This window comes from Neopsephotus bourkii, unplaced genomic scaffold, assembly GCF_033783945.1.
Source record: "Neopsephotus bourkii isolate Nb327-2 ecotype Australia unplaced genomic scaffold, CSIRO-AGI_Nbou_v1 NB_54, whole genome shotgun sequence".
Taxonomy (NCBI): domain Eukaryota; kingdom Metazoa; phylum Chordata; class Aves; order Psittaciformes; family Psittacidae; genus Neopsephotus; species Neopsephotus bourkii.
Window position 1 is genome coordinate 151567 of NW_026900571.1, and position 25923 is coordinate 177489.

Genomic DNA, 25923 nt, shown 5'->3' on the forward strand with positions numbered 1-25923 from the left:
AATATTGTATTTTACACAGAAGTCATACAACTAACACAATTCCTGATTTCCTCGTGTCAGCTCTCCTGGGTGGACACATGCAAGTCACTCCAGCATCTTGGTTTCTCCTCCTTAAGGTAGTAGTAAAGATATCTTTCACCCACCTTGTAGAATTGCAGTGTTGTAAACCATGATTTGGTCCTGTAAAAGCCGGTGCTTATTAATGCATGTCTGTGCCATGGATTTTCCCTTTGGGATCTCCTATGCTTATGGTTCAGGGGATCCTATCCCTGGCTTGTCCCACAGCCTCTTGCAGTCCCTTCTGCCCTGTGTTAGGCTCCCCCCACCAAGTCCTGGGTTTCCAAGCCCAGGGAGCAGGAGACTGGAGAGACAAAGCAGTGGTCTTTCTTCCCGTCTAGACATAAAGCCTCAAAGGTGGTGCAGTATGAGGCAGTGCTACACAGGCTGGGTGGCTTCTTTGCCATGCATTGACATGGATTTTCCTTCTGTAGGATGGTTTGGAGGGCTAAGTTACCTTAAGGCCAAAGGACAGAGGCATCAGAGTAGGAAATCATGGGTAACCTTTGCTGCTGGAGGTTTCAGCTTTCCAGGAGGTGGGTAGCACAGCCTCACTGGCATTCCCACTAGAGTGAAAAATTAGGAGGAACCTTTGAGTGACCCCTAAAGGGAGACTTCTGCAACCTTGCTCATACAGAAACTGTGCCGTACCTTTATCTTTTTTAAGCACAACAGTAATTATCACTGAAGGCATCTTATGCCTCTGTCTAATTTAATTCTCAGAAATGCAGAATCCTCTCTTGCCATCTCACCTCCAGGGCAGGGCAGGGCAGGGCAGGAGAAGGACATTGTGCTCTGGTATGCCCATGCACATGCTACAGAGTGAGCAGACTGAACCAACACTGTTCTCTCTAATTCTGATGAATCAATACATAAGAAATAATAAATAAGAGAAATATATGACTTTGTTAATAAAAAGAATAAAATAATAATGATAAAAACCCCACTGCCTGCAGTGAGAACAGCTCCGAGCCCATCTGAAATCTCGACCGAACGTGATCTGTGTTCTCAGTGAGTAAATTAGAATAGACTCCGCTAGAATCACCAGGGCAGTCAGCCGTCCTCGCATTTCTTGCCTGATTCAGGCTCAGACCGATCCTGGTTCTCAGAGAGAAAATGAAAGTTTTCCCTGACCAGAGACGAGGTCACTGATGGGACAAGGTGGGTTTGCTGGTTTATGCTTTGTAATCAATCCGAGAAGTTTACATTTTATAAATGCCAGTCACCATGGAGTAGTCCATTGAAAACGTTCTTATTTAAAATGTTTGCCCTTGCATCCTTCAAAAAAAAAAATAAATCAGTGAAAATAAACCCTCTCAGAAGAGACATGTCCTTGGATTATTACATGATTTATGTTTGCACAGAAATATCTGACTGGATTTGGGGAATTCAGGCTGAGATGCAAACAGCCAGCAGTTGGCTGTGATCTTTCGCAGTGTTTTACTTTAAAAAGGTGTGGTCTTCTGATATCGCCTGCTTCTAAACTCCACGGGGGGCATTCTTTCCCCCCTTGTCAGACAGCTACACCCTTGCGTGATGCAGTTTAGCTCGTAACCCATCTGCTTGTGGGCAGTGATGTAAACGTACCAGCTGCCTCTGAAGAACCACTCTGAATCCTGCAGGAGGCAGGTCTCTTCCCCGAGCATCGCTCTCCTCTGCAGCATAAGTCACTGTCTCGCCAACCACGCTGTGCTGTCCCTAAACCCTCACATCTACCCATCTGAGAGTCAGATCGAGTAATCCTCTTACAGGTCAATGATTTTTGCAGTGTAGCTTCGTTTAAGGGATTTAAGCTCGATTCCTAATGTGCTACCATTGCGTTGAAATGGAAAGGCTTGCTTAGAAGGGGCTTGGCTGCCACAAAAGCTTCACGTTGTGTGTCCCACCAGCACAGAGAGACAGTGGGAAGGAGGAATCCTAGCAGCAGTGCCAGCCCTGCACTGAAAATGAAGGCTCTCCTGTTACTGGTCCTACCTTGGCTAAGTCCTGCAAACTACATAGACAATGTGGGCAACCTGCACTTCTTGTACTCTGAGCTGTGAGTACACACAGTTGCGCCGGTGTCGTGCTCTCTGTCTGTCTGTCTCACCTGAGAGGTGGGAAGGGGCTCACCACAAGCTGTTTGGGGGGGTCTGTCTGTCTGCCTGTGTGTCTGTGCCTATGTGTACGTGTGAAGAAAATCCTGCAACGTCTTGCCAACAGCTTCACACCGTGCTGTGAACTAGCTGCTTCCCATCCAGAGGGCTAATAATAGCAATACGTCCTCATTGCTTTCTGCTTTGGAAGCACTGCTCAGACATACTGAGTGAAGCTGCCTTTTTCCTTACCAACTTGCTTTTCTGTGCTGACATTTTAAGTGCTTGTTGGGTTTGTTTGTTGGTTTGGGATGGGGTTTTTTTTGTTTGGTTGGTTTTGGTTTTTTCCATTTCTGAATCTGTATTTTTTCTTTCTTTTCCACAAATAGCTTTGCAGGGGAGCTGGGCATAGAGAATGGTATCAGGATAGACACCCCCAGTAGAGCAGTCTCTGTGTGTACATGCATAATGTTCTCTGTGTAAAGCTGCATGCCTGTAGCAAAACGCTGAGGAGCCTTTCACCAGAAATAATTCACTTGAATCTGGAAGGAAATTTCCCATATTTCTGTTTTTGCCTACAGCAGAATGTTATTTTCTCTGTAACGCAAATTTAAACGTAGCAAGACATTCATATATCTTCATGTTTAAAAAAATCCACCTGGAACAACCCCATAGCTGATCTTTCCAACCCATAAACCAAACAGTCTAGGTTATCATCTGTAAATGATAATAGTTTAATCTGTGCTTGAATGTTATTGTACTAGTTAATAGGGTTTTTATGACTAGAAATAGATGTTTGTTCCAATGTGTTTTAACTAATTATGTTTTGTTTGTGTTTTAACAAATTGTGGACTCTTGAGATCTTCCTTGAGATAATGGGTGAAATGGCTAATTCTGCTCAAAGATGAAAAATGACTGTATTGTGCCTACATGTGGGAATGTTTTAGTAACAGTTGTGATTAGTACCAATGAGACTAATTTCCAAATGATTTTGTCTCTACTGTCAGACAAAAATAGCAGTGCTTTGCAAAAGTCCCGTTTTGAAATTCTTGTGTGATATGTATGGTAACTATTAATAATTTGGTCACGCTGTGTACAAACAGCTCAGGATTTCTGTATGCCGTAGGTGTTTTTAAACATTTAACAAATCTGGTGTTGAGGGTTGGAGCAATGCTCCCATTTTAATTTACTTGGCATTTTGTTTAAGAACATTAATTAAAAACCCAAACAAACCCCCCACCCACTGTTAAGACAAGCAGGCTACAGGAGCAATCAAGCTCAAAACAGAGCAGATGAACATGTATAATGGAAACAATGGCATCTGGGACATCTATTTTCCAGGAAAACAAACTGATGAGATTAATCAGAGCACAGGCACAGGCACAGTCTACTTGCTTTTCTTGGGGAATTCAGGTTCACTGATCCTCCCAGGATAAAGGGCTACGATGGACGGTAGCTGTTCATCTCTTATTTATTTAGCCTTCTAACCCACAGAGACGTTAGTCTTGCTGGGTGTCGGCAGTTGTTCTTAATGGAGTGGGTGTGGGCTGGGGCTTGAACGTGCATCTTCGGTTGTCAGCAATGGGAGGTGCCCATTCCCTGCCCGGGCCCAGCTCCAGATGCTACCTGGCGTGGGAAGCTGGTGCTCAGCACCTCCCGCACTGCTCCATCTCTGTCCAGGGAAGTAGGAAGCAGGATTTGCTGGGGCTAACATAATTCAAAAGGGCATCAGGCAGTTTGAGCTCATTTCAGGAATTTCTCCTCCTTCTCTATGTGTATTTGGTGCTTCTGGCTGCTGCTGGATGCCTCTCAAGGCACTGACATACTAATCTGTGGGATGTGTTCAAGGTCCTTTCTAACAGCAGCAGTTGGAAAGAAAAGAGAAATACAGTTTTCAGTCCTGCTTAATCAGTTTATACAGATGCGATGACCTACAGGTTGCTACTCTGGTTGCTCAGGCACGTGCATGTGGGAGGTTTTTAATGAAAAGTTTTGAGTGGGACAGCGTAGGCACCAGTGTCCAGGACAGCCTGGCACTTGGGGGCACAGCTTTTATGCCCCAAGCCCCAGAGGGACAGCTTCATAAATCCTTCCCTTTCCCACAGGCAGCTGAAAAGCCACCACCATGTGTAGCGTGTCTTATGGCTTGCTCCACGGCTCAAAACTAGACTGTAGTAAATTGAAAACGTTTATTTTTTTCATTATCACACTATCTTTGGTTGCTGGCCAGTACAAATATTGGCCTCAGTCAGGACTCATTATTTTGTTGGCTGGCAGCCACCAGAGATACCAGCCAAGCAGGAGGGGGCCAGTGGGGCTGCAAGCAGCAAGGGAAGAGCTGGAGGACCATGGAGGATGTGGTTACCATTACTGCTGCTGACACAAAGGGAGGAAAAAGGGCACTGGGATTTGCACTGCTCTCCTGCTCATACAACCCATCTCTTCCCTTCTACCCCAGTCAAACAAAGGTTAAGCTATTTGTCTTGCATTTTGGGGGGGTTGCTTTTGTTCAAGGGCGTTTTTTTCTTCTTGAGTGTGGAGCAGGCAGCTCGGGGAATAGGAATTGCAGTATAGCCCAAAGCCCATCTGGAGATGCAGGCTCTGGAATCCAAGAAATAAAGAGGAGATTTTAGGAGAGTCAAAGAGAAGAAATGAAGTTGGGGAAATGCTGTGTCAGAACTTTGCAATTCAGCTGGATGATATGAAGGTAGCAAAGAGAGGTGTGTGGATATGTTGTAGTGTCAGGTGGTGGAACGGGTGTTGGGTGCTGCTAGTTTTAGTTTTCTATTAGTAGTCTGATAATTACAGGTATACTCAGCAAGCAAAGACATGACACTGTCACCTGCACTAAAACTACTTTCCTGACCATTGTCTATCATCCCTCCCTTGTCCCCAACAAAGATCTCAGCACAGGTACTCTTCTTGTTCTCAGCCAAATCATGAGCAGCAGCCTGTGATAAGCCTGTGGGTGCTCCCTCCTGAGGGGAAGCCCATGGAAACACCCAGCAGAAGGACAAGAAAAATCTATGAGGTCTCCCTCAAGAACCAGCGGAGGAGGTGGGATATAACCACACCAGTCCAATGGCTGTCAGCATGAAGGGGGTTTACCTGGGGTCTTGGGGAGACCAAAGTCTAGGGTCCATGCCTTCTCCTTTATATCCCTGTAAAGCTGCTTTGACAGGCATTTGCTGTACTTCTTTCTTGTCTAAAATATCTTCAGAAAGGAAATACTTGCCTAAGCATTCTTCAGGTATGGTATTCCCCTCTGGTTAAAAAACAAGGTGATGGATGTTGTGGTCACTGCAAGAGGCTTTCCTGGGGGTGAGGACCTGGTGGTACTGCTTGCACCAAGGTATGTCAGTCTCCATGGCTATCCCTCTTCCTTCAAAGCAGGACCTGTGCAGTGGGGTATTTCTCAATAAAAGCATTTTGTGCACTTCGATCTTGAACCACTTAGAAATAAAATCATGAGGGGAAGAAGGTTTTGAGATTAAGCAGTGAATAACTTCACCTTGTCCCTCAGTCAGATGGAAAACAGGGGATGGTTTCCAACTTAATCCCCCTTCTGCACATGGCTGTGCTGACTGAGCAAGTGCCCAGAGCAGTGCTGGGCATTGCGTGTGCTCAGCACAGGTTGAGCAGTGGGAAGCCCATGGCAGCCATGCTTGCTGTCACTACTTCCCTCCAAGATTAAACAGCTCCTGACCCTAGTCACTGCTGATAATCCCCGTGCTAGATGCACCCCACTGTTTTGAATTCAGCCTTTTATATATATGTCTATTGCTTGCTAGAGTGAAATGCACAACCTACTCCCTTATGCAAAAATTGCTTCTTTTTTCTTACCCTTCTTCAGTCTTATATGAAGCAGTCAAAGGGATCTCACTAAACCAACTGGATCAAGTTTCCCCATGCAACTCTTTTATGATAACTACTCTTCAATTTCATAACAGCAGTTTGGCTGGAAAGGTCAGTAAAATCTAGTTTCTCTGTTCATTCAATTTAAAAACAAGAGACACAAGTGCCAGCTGTCTTCTAGTGTCCTAGGGCGTATTTTTTACAATAAGAACAATTTAGTTCAAGCTGTTAGGTGCACCCTCCTGAGCCCCTCCCAGCACTGAGCTTAACTGTGTGGCCAGCTACTTCAATTTCTGCTCAACTCAGTGGGGAACCTGGTGTCTGAATTCAAGTCTGTCCTTGGTGCACGAAGGCTGGGGACTGCAGGGCATGCATTATTCGGGACAAAATTGATAAGCCTGAAGAGCCTTTTGGCCTCATGTATTAGTCTATTGCAAAAGCCATGTGTTGGCCTCCTTACTCTGTGCAAAGCTGGGTGTATGGAAAGCTGTGCTGGAGTTAAGCTGTGAGGTTAGTTAAAGCTGAAAGTGTTGAAAGGTAAGGTTTGAATGGAAATAGTCCTGAATGAAAATATAAAATATAAATTAAATGTTTTGAGTATCTGCATTAAATAGCCAGGACAAAGCACACTCAGATAAAATGTGAAAGGCGTTTTTCAGTGTACTAGAAAGTCTCTGAAGGAAAACAGAACTGAGGTGAATTAAAGCAGAAAGGCAAGGATGCATTAAGGGCTGCCTATTAGCTTCACCCCCATGCTACAGCTCCACAAAGAGGCCAGGATGGGAACATGGCAAACTCTGACATCTTGAAGGGAAGCAAGAAATACAGACTTTTTGGTTCCTGACTTTTCTTGTCTCCAACATCCTCTTTGGGAAAGCTGCTGATTCGGATATTATCCCATATTGAGTCTGAACAGGTACTGTGCTGCAGGAGAGCAGTAGGCACTGGGCATTTTCAGGTCCTCTCTTTGTTCCTCCCCAAGGTCTCTGCAAGGGAGCAGGTCCTCCAAGGAGCTAGTTTTCCTTCAGACTTCTGAGAAAATCTCCAGCAACTACTGCTGTCACTTCCCCAGCCTATGCCTTCCCTGCCTTGGTCCAGACCCCACTCCACCAGCCCTCTTGCTTGCTCTTCCACTCCTGTCCTCTGATTCATACCTTTTCTGGTCCTTAACTTCGTTTATTCCCCTTGTCTCCCATGTTTGACCCTGCCTCTGTCATTCTTCTTCTTTTCTATTTCCAGCCTTTTGAATTGCACAGTAGAGCTTGAAATGTTAGTGTGCGTATGGTCTGAAAGCCCCCCAGGCAGAAACCCATGTAGGTAAACTGTAAATATATTGTATTTGCACTTAAAAATATAGGAGAGTTGTAAACTTATGCTGTTGAGGTGTCCAATTTGATTAATTTCTAAATACGTTAGGTATTGTATTGAGGAGTCTGATACAGATTATTCTGCTAGCACAGGAAGTGTAGCATAAAGTAGTTATTTCTATTGACCATGACTGACCTAGTTCCGGTCACTTTTTGACCAAGGACTAATTGTGCTCTGCCACATATGCAGATCCTGCTTCCTTCCTCCTGTGCATGCATTGAAGTCACCTTTACTCCATTCACACCTACCTACCACATACTTGAGATCTGAATTAGACCTTTCACTCTGCTGGAATGTTTTCTTATGGCTGGAGCTTTCTCACACCTTTGGATAAGGCTGACATTGGCCAGTGTCAATACCAACAAACACATTTTTTTGCCGAAAGCAAAACCCAAGCCAGACAAAAAAAGTGAAACCCTGCCAAGCTGGAAAGGCATTACAACAGTTATGGTTGGCAGAAGTGTTTCTTTTCATGAATGAGTCATGTGTCCATTATGTCTGATTTTTGTGTAGGCTGCTCAAAAGTAGTGTGCTGAGTTGCCACTTAACAGGAACACAGAGGGGGCAAACCTTATCCTACTCAGAGGCTGCTTCACAATGGGCAATCCACTTTGATACGAGGACCAGAGAGGGCCAAGCACCAGGGGACTGGTGGGGTAAGGGGAAGGAGTGAGGTGACGGGAGCTGCAGGAGGTCGGTGGTTACTCACTAGCAACAGACTCTCATTTCTCATCAAACATTAAGCCACGCAGGCCGTATGCTGCAAGTTTGGCTGACCTCCGTATCTCTCTGACAATTAACCTAGTTTAGCACTGGCACTGGCAGCATGACAAGGATATTTTTCCTTGAGCTATTTCTCTGACAAATCTGGCAGAACTGGGCTGTCCTGCAACGTGAGGATAAACACTGCTCTTGCAGAGCTCTTATAGCTGTCATAGCTTAAATCCTGCACTAAATACTGGTTCTGAGACCAGCTGCAATACAGCTTGTTTCGCTGTAGGGAAGCAGACTAGTAAGTCTGAGGGTTGTCTTGGCCTTTTTAACACTCTTGACCTTTAAGGGGAATCTGCCTTCAAGGTCCTGGTCTATAGAGTAGCTGGCTGTGTTTCATGACCTTCCTCATGAGCAGAGCTGTCATTCAGGAACTAGAACTAATTTTCTGCATTTTGGCATGTGACTGGGTGCCCAAACCGCTCACCCTTGACCATGTAGTGATGACAATGAAACAGCACATGACACAAAAACAGAAGTTTTATAGTAACATTACTGGCAATGTTGGGATAGTAGCATAGCCTGCGTGACAGTATAGATATGACTGCTTAGGACTTCCAGTTTCAAAAGGAGAGTCCAGGCTGATCCCTCTGTGCTGAACTGCTACTGCAGTGGAGGCATCTATTAGTCAGTGATGTGTCATATGTCATGACTAAAACCCCACTGTCACTGAAGGGTTCCTGCCTTGGAGCTGAAATTTATATTGGGATTAAAAATGTGAACTTTTTGCTTTTTTAAACATCTTAAAAAGTTGAATTCACCCTAGGCCTCAGTAAAGTTGCAGCTGGTGAAAACTGAATGTAGTCAGCGAACCCTTGGGTTCTCTCTAGAACATGTTTTGGCCATCCATATAATTTATTAACTGACAACAGATTCTGAATATAGATTGAAGCAAGTTCAGCAGCAACCCAGTAAAATGGTGGGAGACTGCAACATGTGCTGTACAACTTTCACACAAAAAAAATGAACTGTGAAGCAATTGTAACTTCCACATATTGCACAATATGTCCTCTTGGTATGATGGAAAAGAGGACAATTGTAACAGTGGGCAAATCAACCCATGTTTCTAGGAAGTTTCTGTCTCCTTTCTATTGAATTGCTGCTGGCAGCAGCATCAGGCTTTATTGACAAAGTCTTGCTTTTCTCAGCAGTGCAGGCAGACCATCAGGTTTGTAACAATCACACATATCTAACTGTATCTGCTCTGGTGTACGTTCTCTCTTCTTTTTATCAAGACACTGACCTGAGTATAATGGATACCTGTGCAAAGCGGAAATAATCATCTCTGATGACTCTGCCCTTGCAGAGTTGTCTCACTGTGAGATGCTGTTGTCACACATAGCATGAAGTTAGGTTAAGACAAGATACTTGCAGTTGCTGGAGCCATGCTTACTTTTTATTTGCTCTTCTACTATTTCACTGCATAAAAATATTGCCTAATAATAATGCCTATTATTATTATCTAAATAATAAATATTATTCAGTAAATATTATGAAATTAATAATAAATATAATGCTTAAATTAATAAATAATAAGTATTATACATAAATAATGTAAAATAAGTTACATTATACATTTCAGCTCCAAAATGACTTCATTAGTGTATTACTTGGGTATTTATTTTTCCTCCTCAACTCTCTTGAAATCACATTGTCAGGGAGCAAGTGGTTTAGGCCAGCAAGTCATTTCATGTGAGCTTACACTTCTCTCTATATTGTACACTGCCGTCCCATCATTCATTAGACAGTGTGTAATATATTCTTCATGTTGAATTTCAGTAATTTAGTAGCCTTTTAAATAGAGGATGAGAGGAATCTGACATGCTCTAAGGGCTGTATTTTCCTCTCTCCTCTGTAAAACTTAGTGAACTGATAAGATTAGTAGACCGATGGCCTCAATGGTTTGTGTTTTATTAAGAACAGGCAGTACTGTTTTTGAAGCATAATTCAGATATTTCCTTCTCTTCTTCCATATGTGATAAGCATTACTGTTAATGTTATTTTTAACATTCTGTTAACACTGGTGATCTCCCACTGTTTTTAACCTTCCTTCTCATGTAAAATGAGTAGTGGGATCGTTTCATGGGAGAGCATCAAGCAGAGGCTCCTTTGCTTGTGGATTTTATAGCTTAACAGTATGAGAGGCCAGAAAACACCCCTTGTGAAGCAGGCTTTTATGGAGAGGAGATAGGCATGATTAACCAAATCTGTCCTCTGAGCCACAGGAGACCACTGGAAGCAGAGATTATGCTGTGCTGCTGCTGTTATATGAGGATGTGTAGGTTGGTATGGATGAGCAAGGTTGTTTCACTTGACATGTATGAGCATCTCCTGCCAAAAGGCTATATTACAGTTAGAAATAAGCACTCTATACGAAGAGCACATGTTGCAACACAGCTCTTTGCCAAGCAGGTTTTGCAGTGGGAGCGGGAATCCTGGGAGGTAGTTATGACTTGCCCTTGTCAGCTCCCACAGGAACCTCGCTGCTGGTTCTGGTTTAAACATTTGGCACATCTCCCTTTTGAGCTTTACTACCTGGTTTGTAATTACAGCAGGAAGGTGTCACTGCTGCAGAAAGGGTTGATACAATTCTTTCCCAAACACAGTGTGTATATGCTGGTGTTTCTTGTTTGCTGTCGGCACTGCTGCTTTTAGAGTTATCATTGGGATCTGTTGTGGAGATGCGCATAGTTGAAAGTGCAGTTGCTGCTACTTTGCCCCCATACAGACTGTAATGGAAATATCGATGATAGTAATATTATTAGATCAGTCTAGAAATGCTGAGGAGATCCCGCCATGAGCACTCAGTGGCGGCTGCTGCCACTGATGCCATCCTCATGTTCCTCTGCTGCAGCCTGGGCCCTGGCGTAGGACTGGCAGAATCCTGCATGACCCACACAGCCTCCAGTGTTGGGGATGTGCTGTATTCTCCACGCCTGCTTCTCACTGTGGGGTCATGGGTGAAACGTATTGTCACATAGATGTACTTTATAGAATCATAGAATAGTTAGGGTTGGAAAGGACCTTAAGATCATCTAGTTCCAAGCCCCCTGCCATGGGCAGGGACACCTCACACTAAACCATGTTACCCAAGGCTCTGTCCAACCTGGCCTTGAACACTGCCAGGGATGGAGCATTCACAGCTTCCTTGGGCAACCCATTCCAGTGCCCCACCACCCTCACAGTAAAGATCTTCTTCATTATCTCTAACATGAACATCCCCTGTTAAGTCTGAACCCATTCCCCCTTGTCCTATCCCTACAGTCCCTAATGAAGAGTCCCTCCCTAGCATCCTTGTAGGCCCCTTCAGATACTGGAAGGCTGCTATGAGGTCTCCACACCTCCTTCTCTTCTCCAGGCTGAACAAGCCCAATTTTCTCAGCCTGTCTTCATATGGGAGGTGCTCCAATCCCCTGATCATCCTCACGGCCCTCCTCTGGACTTCTTCCAACAGTTCCATGACCTTTTTATGCTGAGGACACCAGAACTGCACACAATACTCCAAGTCTGGTTTCTTTGGCACTATGTCTGTAAATTTTCTCAGTGCCCATTTTTAAACTACATTTAAATTCTGTATGTGTTGATAATTTTCAGTGGATTGAGTGTATGCACGTTCTAGCAAATGTGCTGCTTCCAGTTTCTTCCCTCAGAGGAGATTAAATTCCAGTGCATTCTTGTTTTGTACTTCCAAAGCATGAGTGTAATGAAGTTGGACAGTAATGGTCGCCACATTTCACTTGTTTTCTGCTCTTTCTCCTGTGGTCTAAGCATCTGTAGGTTTGAAGGGTCTTACAGTTACGGTCTTTGAGTTCAGGATAAATCAGAAGAGAATAGACCAAACCAGGATACATCATTTAATAAGATATACAGTGTATGTATAAACTTGCACTTAATATGTCAGGCTGACAAAGCAAATAAATGCAAAGTCCTGCAGATCTGCCTTGTTTTTTTTCTTGTAATCTAGGCTTGAATAATAGTAACATGACCCAAGTCAACAAAAAAATTTCTAAAGGGAGGCCTGGACCAAGTAACTCTTTTCTAAAGCTGAGGTACTGTAATACATACCAGATATTTCCAAAATGCATTTGCTCCTGTTCTACCTACCTCACAACACAATATGTCTTCCCTTTCTCCTTCCCCTTCTTCAGCAGATATTAGTTACCTCCCTCATATTTCTACTAAGTCAGTATTGCGGAGGGGTTAACAGTCTCCTAGAGGGAAAATGCATTTCACAGATTTCTGATGGTCTCCTTGCTTTTTGTTAAGATCTGCTAATTGTTGCTCATCTCTTCCTGTGCTTCTTGTCTCCTCTGTTTTTCAAATCCCCAGCAAATAGAGGTTGACAACCAACACAAAAAATGCCATAGTGGTTTTGTGCCCTGTGGTGATATACAACACCAAAAGAACTCACAGCTGACAGCAGGAAGTTTTTTTGTCTGTCATGAGAGAGCTTGATTTGCTTGCGCAATGGGTAAAAATAACAATTTGCTCTTAAATAGGTGCTTATCTTTTTGCAGTGTTACATAAACTCTCTTGACGCTACCTGCAAAGTGCAAATCAGCTGCTTCCACCCTACAGATGCTTTGAGAGAAGATGCGGATTTGAAACTCTTTAAATAGGAATCTTTCTGTTGGCTACCTTGACATGACTTGTAATGCTTATTCAAACACTGTTATTACCAGTGTCAGGCTGTATTTTGGTTTCTTTAGCCATTTTCCACATGGCTGATCCTGACCACCTTAAATCTTTGTCTTTCCCTTACTTCCTCTGAATTCCTATTTTCTTTACACCTTTGTTCTTGCCTCTTCCCCACTCAGTACAGCAGTACCAAGGTTACTGGGGAAGTGTGGTCTTGAACACTGAACAGCATGGCGGCAGCATGTTTGTTCTGTCTGGTGAAGGACAATTGAGATGGTTTAAAAATATAAGGTGCTCTTTGACACAAACTCCATTATAACCACTGTAGTGGTTGTAAGTTGGCTGCACAGAGTCAAGGTCAAACAAGGGCAGGGTAAAGGTCCAGGATTTAACTGTGGTAGGTTAATGGAGATTGCCTATCTATAAGCTGCTAAGTTCAATCAGTCCATGGAGAGACATTTCTGCCACGGCTGCACAAGCCCTGTCCTTGTAGTGGTGGTGAGACCCTGTCTGCTCCCTCCTCTTGTCTGAAGTACCTGACTGGTCTGTGAAAGGGCTTGAGTGTCTTGTGTCTTGTCTTGTTCAAGGAGAGTTAGGAGGAAAGGGGGAGAGAGTTGACTTGATCTGTCAAGCACCCTTGCGGTTAACTCCAATGGTGCTGAGCACGCCAAGCCATATGTCTTCAATCACCTTGCACTATTGCAGCACTGCAAAACTCTGAGCTGGTTATGCTTCATATTTTAAACTTATGGATTGAGTAAATTGTGAATTTAAGCTGCAGAGCTTAACTTCAGCAAAACATGTGGGGTTGAAGGCTGAAAACAAAGAAAGCTTTATGGATTGACCAGGTTTGGTGTGACTTTCTTTATATTAACTTCACTTCAGCAGTCTTGGTGAACTCTAAACATTTATCTGTTAGACTAAACACAGGTTAAGCCAGGCCGTGAAACAGCTCAGATGTCAGAACTGACATCTAATCAGAGTTTTATCAAGTGATTCTCTGCTTAGTTATATTACCAGATGGACTGAAATCCTTAAGAGTTGCAAACTGTCCTGCAAAACACACTACAAACAGAGAAAATAGAATAAGGCAAGAAAATAGGGGTCATAATCATTCAATCCTCTTACTTAGTTAATTTGTTTGCTTCAAGGACCTTGCCTCTAGTTGTTAATCTATCTGCTATTCTGGTACTCAGACAGAGGAATCTATGGAAGATGGAAAAACTAATGAAAATGGTAATGTCAGTGTACTTGATTTTTTCCTCACTGAGATTAGTTCTATACAGGTATTATTCCATTGACTTCAACAAATCACTCTCTTGAATTTTATTGAGATGAATTAGGAAGAAAATTATGTTTTGCATACATGGGCAACCTTCTATTTTTTGCACCTATAGCAGAGAGTATAGTGGAGATCCAAAAAAAATGTTTTTGGGGAAAGGAGCGTCTGACCACACTAATTCACACCATGCGGTTTTTAGCAGAAACAGCAATTTTCAGAAACAGAACTTCCCTTGAGGGCGTGGGGGTGAATGAGTTGAAACAATACAAATAAAATGTCACAGACTCCAGCTTCTGCAATCTCTGTGACAATCTCCAAAAAACACACCCCTGTGTGGGAGCTTTGTAAAACCTCAGGCTCCCATTTTCCTGTCCGTCCTGACAATGCATGAGAACAGATCTTACAAAACTTGACTTTTCTCCTGGTTTTTTGTTGTAATTTATCTCCCTGCATTGGCAGGCAGAAGCTCCATGACTCCAGTGCTGACCAGAAAGTCCCTTTGGAACAGGGTGTTTCCAGGACAGTAGCGGGATTGGTGATAAAACAGCGACCCATCCCTGAATGGTCAGATCTGCAGTTAAAGGGCAAGGATGTAGAAAGGTTCATCTCTAGTGGTGAAGACAGTCCTTGTAAGGGTCATCCACATCACCACAAAAGGCTTCAAGGGGTTTAAGGGTCAACAGACTCATTGCCTGTCTCATAAGCTACTGAAGAAGCTGAATGGTATAGCTGTAGGCTAGGGATGAATCCGTCCCCTACCATCACACCTCTGGTGGATCACAGTCATGGGGATGAAGTAGGAATCATTTTGATGTTTCCATTTCACCTCAGTGTCCCAGGCACAAGGAAGCAGAGGGCTCAGGTTTGGGGTTTTTCTGTTGACTGCTGGGAAATTCAGGACTTACTGGTTGGATCTTCTTCATTCAGAAAGATTCTGCATGATTTTTTTCCCCATGTCCTGCCAGCTCGCCTTGTCTCTGTCCACATTCTCTCACCTAGGGAGGCCCTGGGCACCAAGCAGGACAGAAAGGAATATGTGTCCACCTGAAAGCTGCTGTGGCTTACTGTATATGTGTACATCAGCAGAATTTCCAAACAACCTTGAGATCCTGGTTTGCCTCTGAATGTGCAAGACTTCCTGCAGAGTCTAGGAATAGCGTTTTGCTATTTTCTGTGGGAGCTGATGGGATGACTGGTCCTGCATGAACTTCGCCTGTGGCAGTCAGCTTACAAAGGGGTCAGATGAAGGAAGAGAGGCAGAGCCATGGGTCTGGCCTGAGATCCTTCTGTTGGCATTGCCTGGAAGTGGCTCTCCAGGCAGGAGGGGCTAATATAGGGTTATCTCTTTTCTTTGCTGCATCATTTGTGCTGAGACGCATCTGTGCTCTGCTTCACCAGAGAGAAACAGGGAAACTGGATCTTATGTGATTTTATAATTTACATGCTTGTTTTTCAAGCAGTGTTTGCTGTGTGCAAACTTAGTCAGAGCAGCGCTCCCTGAGCAATGCCTTCAAGAAAAGATTATGACTGTGTGAAGTACTCTTCTGGAATCGCCTATTGTGCTGTACACCGATGACAGCTCCCTCAACACTTTTTTCCCTTTCTGACATTTCCAAAAAGAACATCTGTGCTGCCTGTGGTCCCCTGTGCCAGGGAAGCAGTTGCTGCTTTATCCTCCCCTCCCTTCTGCAGCTTTGCAAAGAGTGTTTTTTCCAGGTCTTCTGAAATAGTCACGTTGAAGAGAAATGCTCCTTGCCCTTGCAAGCTAATGGTGAGCTATCAGGCTTAGGGCTGAGCACAGAGATTCAGATGAACCATGATTCTGCATCTTTAGCAACACTTGGATACAGTGCCCAAGCTGTTTTAGAAGTCCAAATGTCTTTTGTGCTTTTAGAAGGTAGATGGGCATCTTGTTTTCATTCCCTTCTCTCCTTTTTGCTGGAGATGCTGAGGTATCTGGCAGGGAATAAAAGTACTATTCCTACAGTTAGGGCTCTATGGGACTGCTTTATTCTTACTGCTTTTTGTGCTAAGGTAGTTTAAAGAACACGCAAATAAGCTAAATCTGTGTTGTGGGAGAATTTGAACAAAAATACAGTAAGCCCTAAGGACTTTTATTTACACATGAAATAGAGCAACCTGTACCTTGATTTCAAGATTTGGCATGTTGAGGAGTAGGCTCTAGCTCTCACAGAGCTCCAGAGCTTGAACTATGGTACAGTATCACCTTTTCAGTGATCCTGAACACAGCTGATGAGATGAAATGTGTTTTATGGGTTTGAGTTGTTTTATAAAGGGTGCTGCCAAAAAGTCTGCCTACTAAACTGGGAAAGCTTTTCTTACCCCTAAATTTTATTAGGGCAACAGTGTTAAAATGATACTTTTAACATGTTAACTAACAGAAAAGGTATTATCAAAGGAACGAAAATAAATATCTTCTTTTCCCCAAGGTAGCAAAAGGATCTCTTTATTCACTTCCCTGTGTTACTGTTGTCTATTGGCATGAGTATCTGTGCTTTGTTATGCCTGCATCTTTGTGGGCTAAAGGAACATGCAACTACCTTTGTAGACTTAGAATGAACTTGAAATTTTACTGATACCTTGATTATACATGGCCACTACCTAGTGTTGAAGAAAGAATCTTGGGATGCAGAGCCTGGAATTAGATTGCAATGGGATTCGGAAACTGCCACTTAAAATTGTCACTGAGAGCTCCCACAGTTTCCATTTGGTACCCAGAAGAAAGGGCAGGGAAGAAAGGGCAGAAATTATCCCAAAAAGATGGTTTGAGCACATGAGAAAGTTAATCCATAATAAAGTGATAATATTGTTCTTACTCTAGGGTAGCTTCTCTGGTGAATGCTTTTACTCTGGAACAGGGATATCTCCAGGGAAGTTAACCTCGAATGTGTGTTTCTACACATGTAATATACATACTGTATCATTCCAGAACCACTAGAGTAATCATGTACTTTGCTGTTACAGACAACCCCACAGGAAGCAACACCATCTCTGGAGGCAGATGTGGTTAGTCTTTGCACAACTTTGCTCAGTTTTGGAAGGTCTCTGTAATGACAGTATCTAAATACTCAGCAAACCCTCCTACATGATGCTGTAGCACCTTCAATTAGCTTTTAAAGAAATAAGAAAATAATTTATCATGAGGCTGTTCTGTTTAAAGTCACTAAACTCTTAGGTATTTCTTTCCCTTTCTTCCTCCTCCTCCTTTTCCCTCTGCATTGCATCCTTATAAACACAGTGCTGAGTGTTGCCCTTCAGGAAGGGAACCTGTTTCAAGGCTTTTAAGGCAGTTCTTCAGAAGGTACAACCAGCTGAAGATAGGTAAACCACCAACCACTGGTCAAAGGCATTGCAGAAAATGCTAAACCAGAGACCCATATCTCAAAGTATAAATATTTAAATGCACTACCAGTTTTGTTTAGTCTCTCTACTCATTTATTTTTTAATCCTCAATGTCCATGTCAGATGGGGGTGGATATTTTGGAACAGAAGAAAATTTTCTCATCATAGCTGTAAGATTGTGTTAGAAAGCTGGTCAGTTTGGCTCAATGAGCCATCTGCATTGACAGGCTGTTGGGTTAATATTATATGAAACATGTAGAATTTGTTTTATGTATGTCTGAATGTGGGCTGCCAACATGTCCAATACTCCAGCATGCTGCTGTTCACTGAACACTAGTATAGATGTTGGTGATGGCTTGGGTCACCTTGAGTCAAGACATGCTTTTGCTGTGAAAATCAGCAGGTGATAAGGCATGATCACACTGCTGGAGGTTAGATTGCCAGATTCCTTCTGAAGGACCAGGGTCATCTCAGTTTGAAGATAGATGTAATTATTCCTCTTCCAAAGCTGATAATGAACTGACATCATTTCCTATATGCCACCTTGGTTTTCCTTCAGGGGGACCATCATCACTGCTAATGAGACCCAAGTCTACTTAAATTGCGATGTTAACACAATTGCAGCCTGGGCTAGAACAGCCTCAGGCACGCAGGCTGGCTGAGTCACCCAGATGCCACAACCTGTCATAAGGAATTCGTGGTTTGGATTCATTTCAAGGCAGCCTCTCACACAGCAGCCCTCACCCGTTCTGTGTTGGAGCAGCAAGGTCAGGCAGGATGTGCCTTCTCCTAGGATGGCAGGGGCAAGGCCACTGTCTTGGATTACCCAGGGGAATATAATTGCAGCTCATGCCCACGGTTCAGTTCTCCAGACCTGCTGCCCAGGTTTACCCATGGGGTCCTACGTGCTCAGCTGCATGCATGATGTTTGCATTTTAATTTCAAAAGCAAAGATAGTTATTAGAGCTTGAATATTGGAATTCCCAATGCTGCAGTGACATAAAAAGGGAATGAAAGAGCAGCTTCCTAAAGAACATATTGGGATTTTTTTTCTATCCCTCCATTTTAGTGAGGTATGTAGGTTAACGACAGTATGAGACAGTATGAGGTGACTGCCTCTATCATGCTTTTTTTTAATAAATTGAAAAATTAAAAAATAAAATATTTTTTCTTATTTATACTATGTAAAAGTAGCATGATATCTGAGAGAGCAGAAGTGACTAAGAAAACCTAAAGAAACCTATAACATCTGCAAGCTAATGCATATGAAGAAGCTAAAGTAAGATATAGTGCGAACCTCCCCAGGGATATTGTGGAGTTCTCATCACTTAAGGTTTTCAAAATACAGTTGCAGAGGGTCACTGTCAACCTAGGCTTTTCTATGATTCTATGATACTTGCCTTTGTCAGGGAAATCCATTTTGTGTTGTTAGTAATACAGTACCCACTTCTGAAGGCATCTTTTCTAATTAAGTGGTTTCACAACTGGATTCCTGCTTCCACACTACTTTATGCATTGTGTCCCTTGATTCATCAGTTACAATCTGGTGGTCTAAGAAAAAAAAACAATTTTGCAGAAAGGTTTCATCCTATATCTGAATCCTCTAAGGTCACTGCTTCAGCTTCAGCCTGCAGAAGGCTCTGTGTGCCTAGATGGTGTCGCATGTTTTTCCCAAGATACTGGCTGGAGTAACAGAGGACAGTGCTTTTTCTTATGAACCTCTTCCAACTTCAACTGAAAAGCCACAGCAAGCAGGACTCATTCTCCCTTCCCAGGCACCAGTTTTTCTTTCAGCAGTAGCATCCAGCTCTTTCTTAATCCACCTCCCTGAATAAGCTTCAGCAGGAGGAACAGAGATCAGCGTTATCCCGACCTGACCTGAGAATTACTGGTTAGTGCACTGTGAAAACTGAGGTGTTAGGGTGTGAAATCTGTCAGCCTCTGCTGCAAGTGAGAGCTGACAGCGGTCTGCACATGACAGGGAAACAACACTGCTGCATTTTTGGATGCTTTCAGTGATACTGAGAGTAACACTGCCTGTAGTGGGGAGAAGAGCGAGTAAATTGGGCTTAGTGAATTTCAGACTTATTGAATCATAGAATAGTTAAGGTTGGAAAGGACCTTAAGGTCATCAAGTTCCAACCCCCCTGCCATGGGCAGGGACACCTCGCTCTAAACCATATTACCCAAGGCCTTGTCCAACCTGGCCTTGAACACTGCCAGGGATGGAGCATTCACAGCCTCCCTGGACAACCTATTCCAGTGCCTCACCACCCTCACAGGAAAGAATTTCCTCCTTATATCCAATCTAAACTTCCCCTGTTTACGTTTTAACCCATTTCCCCTTGTCCTATCACTACAGTCCCTAATGAAGAGTCCATCCCCAACATCCCTACAGGCCCACTTCAGATACTGGAAGGCTGCTATGAGGTCTCCACGCAGCCTTCTCTTCTCCAGGCTGAACAGCCCCAACTTTCTCAGGCTGTCTTCATATGGGAGGTGCTTCAGTCCCCTGATCATCCTCGTGGCCCTCCTCTGGACTTGTTCCAACAAATCCATGTCCTTTTTATGTTGAGGACACCAGAACTGCACACAATACTCCAAGTGAGGTCTCACGAGAGCAGAGTAGAGGGGCAGGATCACCTTCGACCTGCTGGTCATGCTCCTTTTGATGCAGCCCAGGATACGGTTGGCTTTCTGGGCTGCAAGTGCACACTGAAGCTGGCTCATGTCCATTTTCTCATCGACCACCACCCCCAAGTCCTTCTCTGCAGGGATGCTCTGAAACTCTTCTCTGCCCAGCCTGTAGCTGTGCCTGGGATTGCTCCGACCCAGGTGTAGGACCTTGCACTTGGCATGGTTAAACTTCATGAGGTTGGCATCATCCCACCTCACAAGCATGTCAAGGTCCCTCTGGATGGCATTCCTTCCCTCCAGTGTATCAACCAAACCACACAGCTTGGTGTCATCAGCAAACTTGCTGAGGGCACACTCGATCCCACTGTCCATGTCACCAACAAAGAAGTTAAACAAGACCGGTCCCAACACCGATCTCTGAGGGACACCACTCGTAACTGGTCTCCAGCTGGATATTGAGCCATTGACCACAACTCTTCGTGTGCGGCCATCCAGCCAGTTCTTTATCCACCGAGTGGTCCATTCATCAAACTGATGTTTCTCCAATTTAGAGGCAAGGATGTCGTGTGGGACAGTGTCGAACGTTTTACACAAGTCCAGGTAGATGACATCAACTGCTTTACCGCTGTCCCTCAGTTCCATAGCCCCATCATAAAAGGCCACCAAATTGGTCAGGCAGGACTTCCCCTTAGTGAAGCCATGCTGGCTGTCACCAATCACCTTGTTGTTTTTCATGTGCCTTAGCATGCCTTTCAGGAGAATCTGCTCCAAGATTTTGCCAGGTACAGAGGTGAGACTGACTGGTCTGTAATTCCCTGGGTCATCCACTTTCCCCTTCTTGAAAATGGGGGTTATATTTCCCTTTCTCCTGTCATCGGGAACTTCACCTGACTGCCATGATTTTTCAAATATGATGGCCAGTGGCTTAGCAACTTCATTTGCCAGCTCCTACAGGACCCGCGGATGGATTTCATCAGGTCCCATGGACTTGTGCATGTTCAGACTTTTAAGATGGTCTCAAACCAATTGCTCTCCTACAGTGGGCCTAAGGTCTTCATTCTCACAGTCCCTGCGTCTGCCTTTCAAGACTTGGGTGGTGCGGTCAGAGCCTTTGCAAGAGAAGACCGAGGCAAAGAAGTCATTCAGAACCTCAGCCTTCTCCAAATCCTGTGTATCTAGTTCTCCCGAGAGCTTCCTGAGGGGGCCTATGTTCTCCCTAGTCTGTTTTTTATTTGCTATGTACCTGTAGAATCCCTTCCTGTTATCCTTAATATCCCTAGCCAAGTTTAATTCTAACTGGGCCTTAGCTTTCCTAACCTGGTCCCTAGCTTCCCGGACAACATCCCTGTACTCTTCCCAGGCTGCCTGTCCTTGCTTCCACTTTCTATAAAACTCTTTTTTCATTTGAATTTTCCTCAGGAGCTCCTTATCCATCCAAGGAGGTCTCCTGGCCCTCCTGCTGCACTTCCTTCTGGTTGGGATGCAACACTCCTGAGCTTGTAGCAGGTGATCCTTGAAGACCAACCAAGAGTCTTGAGCCCCCCTGCCCTCTAGGGCTATATCCCATGGAACCTTACTAAGCAGGTTCCTGAAGAGGCCAAAGTCTGCTCTCTTGAAGTCTAGGGCAGTGAGCTTGCTGCACGCTCTTCTCACTGTCCTAAGGATCTCAAATTCAACCATCTCGTGGTCGCTGCATCCAAGGCTGCCCTGGAGTGCCACATTTCCAACGAGCCCTTCCCTGTTGGTGAGCACAAGGTCAAGCATGGCACCTCTCCTTGTTGGTTCCTCTATTACTTGCAGAAGGAAGTTGTCTTCCACACAATCGAGGAACCTCCTGGATTGCTTGTGCCAGGCCGTACCGTCATTCCAACAGATGTCAGGGTGGTTGGAGTCACCCATGAGAACGAGGGCCTGTGAGCGTGAGGCTTTTCCTATTTGCCTATAGAGTGCTTCATCCGCAGATTCCTCTTATCAGGTGGTCTATAACAGATCCCCACAGTAATGTCTCCCATCGCTGTTTTCCCTTTAACCCTGACCCACAAGTTCTCTGTTAACTGCTCACCTGTCCCCAGACAGAGTTCCATACACTCCAGCCTATCCCTAACATAAAGGGCAACTCCCCCTCCGCGCCTGCCAGGCCTGTCTTTTCTAAAGAGTCTGTAACCTTCCATTCCAACACTCTAGTCATAGGAGCCATCCCACCATGTTTCTGTGATGTTTATTATATCATACCCCTTTATACTTCTATAAAGGAATTTAGGTTAAAAGTATTTCTGATAATTCTGTTAAGAAATGATGATTCAAAAAAAAAACCCTGGGTTTCACAATTTTTACAGTATAAGTGAACATTTCCTACCATGTGAGCTTTCAGAAGATTGTAAACAACATTCCAGTCATACTTATGCTGCGGCTGAATATGGAGTTTCTGCCGCCTTTAAATGCTTTTACAATGTGTGTTTATTTTAATGGGATGCTGAAATATCTCACTGAAGTGTCTCATATTTACCTGGGTGGAATCCAGAAAACCATAAGCAGTGAAGATTTTTGCATGTCCGAGGGTTTGTGGAGTGCTGTTCTGAAAATTAGCTTGTAACATCCCTCTGATCCATCCATACTCTTCCAGCCTGACATGCAAAAGAAATACTGTGGAGCCAGGAGAAGTAGAAGCCAGAACTTTTTCTACTAAAATGTACTGTTGGCTATGTTTATCTTCCAAAAAAATACAGTGTAATGAGATACTTAGTCAACAGTGTGACTTATGTACTTCTTATTCCAGTGTCAATACTTATTTAGGTTGAAATCGTGGAAATTGAGATACACCAGGAAAAGCTGTACTCTTTGTTTCCCACCCCTACAAGAAACCCATGTTGTTTAAGAGTTTTAAGACACAGAAATCCATGAGTCACGTGCAGTTCACTTACTATAGGACTTATACAGGGTCCTCATTGAATATCAATCATTGGATTTGCTAAGACTGGAGAACTACTTTTTAAAAGGGGAAACATTTGTGACGTCTTAAGATACTGCTTAGACATGGTGGTGGAGATGTTTGCCCAGCACTCAGAGGGGCATCTGACAAGTATCTCTGTGGTTTTTCAACTTCTGAGAAGTCATGCTGAGATCTTTTTCTGACTGCCCCCATGAGAAAGCAAGTACATGTTCAGAGCTTGAAGTGTACCAAGATGAGTTAGCAATGTAATTTAGATACCCATGCTGACCTAAAAGGGGTCTTAGGTGACTTTTGGGTCACTGAGGCCAGAGGTGAGTGCCACTAGAGCTAGAGCTGTGGGTAGCTGTCCAAAGCATGTTCTTTCAACAGGAGAGTATAAAGACGGTATTTGTTATTTACTGGCTGGAGCCCCATTGTTTCCTGTGACTTCAAATTCCAGTGGAGAAAGTATTAATAAACTCAGGCCTTGGGCTGAAACATCTTGAAATGGAACGTAGTGTTCGCTTTTTACTGTTTTGCATCTTAGAGACTGATATGCATGTGTCACTGCTTTGTGCCACATCAGACAAACCAATGCCTCAAACCTACTCTCAGTAGTGCTGACTTGTTGAGCCTGTGACATAGGAGATATTGTCATTCGTTTTATTTTATAAAGAATTGTGTGCTAAGTATGTGTATATACAAAATTTCTGTCTGGCAGGCTCTTTTGTCTGTGGCTGCAAGAATCAGGTGACAGTGATACTGTCACTTTTGTTGAAAAAACAAACCCCTTTGTCCCATTACAAGCATATTTTGCTCACTGCATCATGAATTTTTTACGGTATAGGTGGGGATAGTAGGAGGGAAAGACAAAGCTGAGATACTAAGTTCCAGGAGACTAGTTTTACCTGTTGAATACAATCCGGTGATCAAAGCACTGTAAACATGAAAAACACATGAATCAACTGACTGAATGCTTATTCTCAACATTAATTATATATCTATCCCCATAAGTTGAAAAATACAGTGTAATGATTGTGTGGTATTAGGAGGTATAGCATTGCAATGCCTTAAGAATTTATTTGTCCTTGCACATGTTATTTTTGTCACAGGTAACTTAATTTTAGCAGTATTAACATTTTTTGAGACTTTGTATATATATGTTGTGGTCTTCCTTAGGCTCATTTTTCAGTTAAGGTTCTAATTAAGAATATTTTAACTGTTTCTGCTGCAGTCTTATTGCATAGGATCTCAATTTCTGCTGTGAAAGGGTTATATTATTTTATTAGTATAAGGCAAAATTAATAGTCAAGATTGCCTGCAGAATACCAGTGCTGTTCTTTGAGTGGTCTTGGACTCAAAACCAGATTGAAGCTGGAAGCTGCTGGTGGCAGGTCTTATGTTGCTTTCCAAATACCCAACTGACACATGGTAGCTGCAGTTGCTCCTTCATGCTGGCTGTCTGTAGATAAAAGAATGTATTATTAATAAGTACCCGAGTTTTCCATGAAGAAGCCTCTTGAAGGTTTTTCTAATTTGGGTTTTCTCACTTTTTTTTTGAAACAACATTCCAGTTCACTCTTCAAGAATAGGGAAGGCTGAAGGCTGTAAGTGTGTTGTTTAGAAAATGACGCAATTCTGGAAGGCGAAGAAAGCACCTGGTGAAGTTTTCATCAAGCTCCACCTTTGCTGAAGTCAAGGGGGGTTTTTAGTACTTTAGGACTAGCCTAATTGAACAGGATTAGTGAGTTTAAATGATGTATATATGTTGAATGCTAAAAGCACTAAAAGCCATCAGCAAGGTTTACAGGTTCCCACCAGCTAAAAAATGCTAGTCCTCTACCTCTTATTTTTCCCTTTTATTTTGCTCTAAATCTGCCACCTAGGCACTCCTGGTGTGTCAGTACCTAGGCACCTACCAAAAGTTAGAGATAGTGTGGGGCTCCTCGTTTTCCTTGTTTGTGTCAGCTGATGTGAGTAGATTGCATGAGATATGTAGATTATTCTTTGGAAGCTTCAGTGTTTAATTAAGTTCAGTATAAATAAATACTGCTGCTGTTTTACATCACAAAACACCACTCCTGTTCTGTACTTCTAGTCAGTAACTTTCCTGTGATGACAAATGTTTGTTATAGTAATCTAGGAGCAAATACTGATTAATAAGCTGACTGCAGTATTTCACCCTGGTCAATTCCTCATGTTTGTTGCTTGAAGTCTACTTCTGCTCCACAAGCCTTACATTTAAAAGCAGCATTGGAAGAGGGAGAAACCCTAAAAGCAGCATTGGAAGAGGGAGAAACAGCAATCCAAGGCCATGCCTTACGTGAGCAGTGGGAACAGGCTGCTGCTGCCCTTGTGCGTCCTCAGAGCATCTGTGTCTTGAGCACAGGTGGGGAAAAGGGCAACAGAAGATGAAGCCACAAAGTTAATTGTGACTATTAGCTTCTCTAAAGTAGTAGTTGTGTTATGCACGATACAGAAGCAGTGCTAACCCATAAAAGAAATTGTCATTCTCGGCTCATATGCTGACTTGCCCGTCTAAGCTGTCTCTAGGAATTTACAGCTCCATTCTCCTATGTGTAAGACAGCTGTAATTTGTTAGAATGGTTTAAGATTGGAACTTGAAACCATGCTTGAACCTTGAAAAGAAAAAAGTTGTAGTTTCAAAATCATCAGTGATACAGTAATGGCCTGGAAAAAGTGTCAGGGGAGGGAGAGAACATGATCCAGACCAACAACTTGTGCACAGTCCCAGCACCAACTAGGATCATTGCACAATAATCCCAGTCATGATTTTTGCCCACAATTGCAGGAGACTGGTATTGTTGACCAATTTCTTCCAATTCCCTGTTCCCATGATAGATGTTAATGGGCTTTTAAAAGATTTCATAATAGATGCTGATGATGGTGGTTGAAATACAACTTTTTGCTTTTTAAAGAAAAGGGAA

General features: G+C 43.4%; 1 protein-coding gene across 7 annotated transcripts in view; it reads left to right on the forward strand.

Annotated features, from left to right (window-relative positions):
* The window catches only part of LNX1 (ligand of numb-protein X 1), a 173948-nt gene that overhangs the window by 106989 nt on the left and 41036 nt on the right, over window positions 1-25923 (forward strand). The window contains exon 1 of one of the 7 annotated variants that reach the window (XM_061352496.1): window positions 1614-2095. The exons of 5 other annotated variants lie outside the window; for them this stretch is intronic. In XM_061352496.1, the coding sequence (XP_061208480.1) occupies window positions 2004-2095 (92 nt within the window). In that variant the 5' untranslated portion in view covers window positions 1614-2003. Of the gene's footprint in view, window positions 1-1613; window positions 2096-25923 lie in introns of those variants that run through there. One more of the 7 variants, XM_061352505.1, reaches the window with a different exon arrangement.